Genomic DNA, 4,263 nt, shown 5'->3' on the forward strand with positions numbered 1-4,263 from the left:
TACCAGTATCATTTGGTTCTATGTGTACTCCTAGATCTGCACTTGGAGAAAAATAGTATTTACATTGCTATATTTAGACAAGTTTCCTATTTTAAAAGAAAGTTAACAAAACTCCCCACATACATGGACCCCTACGTATGTCAATTCGTTCCATCTGGCTCGTCATAAACAGAGCAGAAGCAAATCCTCGAGTACTGAGCAGTACAAATACTTTTAGCCATTGTCTGTGGCGTTGGACCCCAACACAGGCTGTCGACAAATTGGGCAAGTGGAGTTTTCAGAAAGCCAGCGATCAATACAATGAATATGAAACTCATGCATACAAGGTAACTGCCTTAGCTTATTCCCTGTTACGTATTCATTAATGCAAACGCTACACGTTTTACTGATTTCATTTTCAGCATGAACATCCCCATAGTTCCGCGTAGAAAGATTGTCAATCTGCTCTTTGGTTAAACCTCTTAAACGATCATCATCATCATCTTCATTCAGCAAGAAGAAGTGGGCAAGCCGAAGTATGGGCAGCGTCCCATTTTCCACTACGTTGTTAGCATCCTGAGACTGCCTGTGATCTTGGCTTTCATTATTGCTACCGTAGCGTTGAATATCATCGTTCTGTCCATTTGTTTCCCTGCCGCCTCCTACTGCGTGCCCATTTCTAGTTAAAACGTCACTTGGATCATTCCTATTATTCTGCTCTGCCTGTACATCTGGTAAGTGATGGCTGCCTCTTTGCACTTCTGAGTTAGATTCCGTTTCCATTAAAGAACTCAGTTCTCCAAAGCCTGTCATAATTTGTCTAAGGATCGATCGAAGAGCCACCGACGAAGGTTCACCAAGCCCTGTTTCTGAAATCCGACGAAGAGGTATCCGTATAGTGCTAACATAGGTTCGAATACCCGCACGTTCCGAGCGTGATATCGTGCGACGAAATCCCCCACTGTCACTTTCGAAGGTAACTGTGTTTTCTGCCATTCCTACTCTAGAACGAGTTCTACTAGCAATGCTGTCCCGGTCTCTGTTTTCTCCAGGACGAATTCTTCTCACCTGAAGATCCAATGTAATTGTTGGATGCCTTCTAACAGCAGCTACTGGCCTACTAGATTCCTCCTCTTCCAAATTTACTCCTGAGGATGGGGCTACACTGGAAAGTTGAGGAGCTTGAGCATTACCTCTTGCTTCTTCTTCGGCAGGCTGGGGAGAAGGCTGAGCTGTTTGTCTTCTACTTCTGCTGACCTGCTGCACATTTCTATCCTGCCTCTGCCCACGTTCCTCAGAATGAGCAGTATCACCTCGCCTTTGCAGCGGAGATCTGCTTTGACTACTTAAAGTAGACCTCAGCCGCAGAATTTCTAGTCTTTGGTTTGTACTCATCCGAACATTAGTTGTAGCTCTACCTCTTCGGACTCCTGGAGAAGCACCTCTTTCTGGCATTTCTCTTTGTTCACTGGCAGCTGCAGAACTATTACGTGTAGTACGTGTTTGGGAAAGTCCTGCCAACTCCCTTGTTCTGCTCCTGAGCCTTGCTGAAACTGGATCGGAGACTGCTTCAGAGCTTCGCACCATGGAACTTCTTAAAGACCTGGTCCTTGCAGTACTGGAAGCCTCACTGTTTGCCTCTCTCGGAGACCTGCTCCTCGTTCGTGGGGTTACTGGACTGACAGCTCTTTGATGTCTTCTTTCTAAATACATTCTGTTACTATTTATACCCACATACTCCTCACCAGCAGTTTCCAAACTGTTATGCTCATGATTTATGTTGATTTCAAGACTAAATCGAAACTCTCCACTGTTTGGATTTGTTCGACTCACGGCTCTCCAGGTTTGGTTCCCGCTCTGTCCGCTGCGAGTGGCATTTCCTGTGCGACGGAACGTGTTCAACCATTCAAGCAAAGAGTCACCATTCGAGTTTTCGCCAAGGACATCAGAATCTGGAAGAAAGATAGAATTGCAAACATTCACACAACTGCATGCTCAGCATACTGTAATGCACTCTACATCCCCTATGCTTGCTGGGCCTTAACTTCAGAAATGATACAGTAACTGCCTTGCCATGCTAACAGATTTTTGGTGAAAATGTGTTCTACGTAAAAACATCAGCAAAACTCATCAGTTCAGCCTCAAGTTTCTGTCTCACCAGCAGATCCACAGAGAAATGAAAATGTCCACACAGACAGCCTCTTGTGAAAAAGTATTCAGATACAGGCAGTTCAAAGTTCGTTGTATTCATCCAATATCTGTCCCTCATGTAAGCTATCAATTTGAGGGTATCCTTGCCAACAAATTTTTATAAAGCAAGGAAAAGTATGACAGATTTTGTCATCTTTTGGAAAACATTTTAAAAAAAGTTTTCTATAAGCAATGGAATAAATGATCCATGGTTTAAAAGGATTTGCTCCTTTTGTGCAAATATACTCTTTTCCTAATATAATACCCACAGCTCCATTCTGAAATGTCCCCCACCTACAAGCTCAAGAACATACACAGTTGTTGTGGTTAGTGCTAACTATGCGTATAAAGTAACCTAGTGGTCACGATCACAGTGAAGGTTTTCCCTTGAAGGGATCAGATTAAACTCTCCCTACTTCATCTCTCTACTTTTATGAAGCTTGCAAGAACTTTGGTATCTTTGTTTTCGAGTTGTGTATTCCTCTCCTAAATTTGACTCAAATTGGCCAAATGATTAAGCCAATATTGCTAGGGAAGTGAAGACAGTGCACACAATACAAGCTTCACTTCATTAAAACAGTGGAAATGAAATAACAAAACCAACAAAACAGTGGAGAGATTAACTGTTTCCCAATTAACTTATTTTCTGTTCCCACTTCTCTAATGCTTGATAAAAACTTTTAAATACTAGAAGAATGGAAATTATTTTTGTGGTATAAAGTTTGCTACCAAAGGGAAACCAAGAAAAGAGCAGCAAGTAATTTGTGGTTGACATATATCAGTCTTCATGAAGTATTTCAGATTGGTTTACATACCACTAGGAAATCTCTTTTAGTTTTAAAACAATCCACAATGGTACAATGAAAAAGACAAAGACTTGAAATGGCTAGTACTGAAATCGATCAACATTGCTCTTAAATATCTGTACAGAACAATATTAATGCATCACATACTATGTGTATCTACATGTATCAGCAAAGAATGTTTACCTCCAACAGTTCTACCTTCACCTTCTCTGCTATCCAGATCAGTCTGTGATGCCAGACGTTCCTTAGCTCCCTCCAAGCGTTGCTGCAACTCTTCTGCTGTTATTTCCCCTGAAATAATTTACATTTTGATAACATTGCTAGATAAGACATTGTTATTGGCTCAACACAGTCATGAAGAAGCAACAGTATTTTCTATCTCGAATGAAAATCTTCAGAAATAATGAAAACCTTCAGAAATAAGGTGAAATCAACAAAATCAAAAAGAAAGCAGCACCAGTGTCAGATTGTAACACAAGTAACAGAGGAAGCAAGTACTGATACGGAATATAAAAAACCGCTGAATGTGTGTAAAGAGCATGCCAACTTCCAGTTCCAACTCAGAGGCCCCCAAAAACACCACACACCAACAGATACTCTTCACAGTGCTAGATGCTCATTATGTGGATATCACCTATACATGGAAATGTTGCATTTGAAATAATGGTATTTTTATTCCAGCTTTAGTTTCTATGTAAGTTGTTAATTTTTAACGAGTACCATTAAATTGTAATGAGAATGGAGGGTTTTTCCCTTTCTGCAAAGCCGCCGAAGTCAGGCTTCTTGAGTCACACAACCACACGTGGTGCCCGATGGCACCATCACATTACACCATTTCTACTTGAGGTATCCACAACCTACCAGGAGTGCCAAGCAAGTTGCGGTCTCTCATTAGCCTGTAGTCTTCTTCATTGAGCTCATTAATGAACTGGTAATAGGCCTCCTCTCTACTGAGGCGTTCCAGCTGCCGTTGCCTCTCATCTTCACCACGACTACGCTCTCGAGAAGAAGCCTGCTCATTGCCGTTTCCTGCACGGTGCCGAGAGCAATCCATGACGGTAATGCCAAGCTGTCCTGCACAAAACCAGGAGATTAGACCACACAGTAATTACAGTAATAATTCACTTGATTTACAGGTAAAAGTTCCCAGCACTTTCAATGCAATTAGTTTAGTAATAGCTAAAAATTATTAGCATGAACGAAGCTCCGTATTATTTGTCAAGTCAACAGTGTAATTTATTACGCAAGTATTTTGTTTCTGGCTTGCTGAAAAATAGCTAGAAGTCCC

At 41.4% G+C, this 4,263-nt stretch overlaps 1 protein-coding gene across 1 annotated transcript; it reads right to left on the reverse strand.

The window, feature by feature from the left end:
• Positions 1-213: 213 nt before the first annotated feature.
• Positions 214-4,029, reverse strand: RNF6 (ring finger protein (C3H2C3 type) 6). Its single transcript, XM_009866592.1, has 3 exons — positions 3,837-4,029; positions 3,174-3,266; positions 214-1,931 (listed from the first exon to the last, which is right to left on the reverse strand). The coding sequence occupies exons 1-3, from the start codon at positions 4,027-4,029 to the stop codon at positions 214-216; spliced, it is 2,004 nt and encodes a 667-aa protein (XP_009864894.1).
• Between the last annotated feature and the right edge of the window lie 234 nt (positions 4,030-4,263).

The sequence above is a fragment of the Apaloderma vittatum genome, unplaced genomic scaffold (assembly GCF_000703405.1).
Source record: "Apaloderma vittatum isolate BGI_N311 unplaced genomic scaffold, ASM70340v1 scaffold7123, whole genome shotgun sequence".
Lineage (NCBI taxonomy): Eukaryota > Metazoa > Chordata > Aves > Trogoniformes > Trogonidae > Apaloderma > Apaloderma vittatum.

Bases quoted from the DNA above. Each gene is read 5' to 3' on its own strand.
- RNF6 (XM_009866592.1), bottom strand. From the start codon at position 4,029: ATGGATTGCTCTCGGCACCGTGCAGGAAACGGCAATGAGCAGGCTTCT. The intron at 3,267-3,836 runs GTAGGTTGTGGA...AAATTATTTCAG, and splicing joins CAACTTGCTTGGCACTCCTG to GGGAAATAACAGCAGAAGAG. The intron at 1,932-3,173 runs GTAGAACTGTTG...TCTTTCTTCCAG, and splicing joins GGATAGCAGAGAAGGTGAAG to ATTCTGATGTCCTTGGCGAA.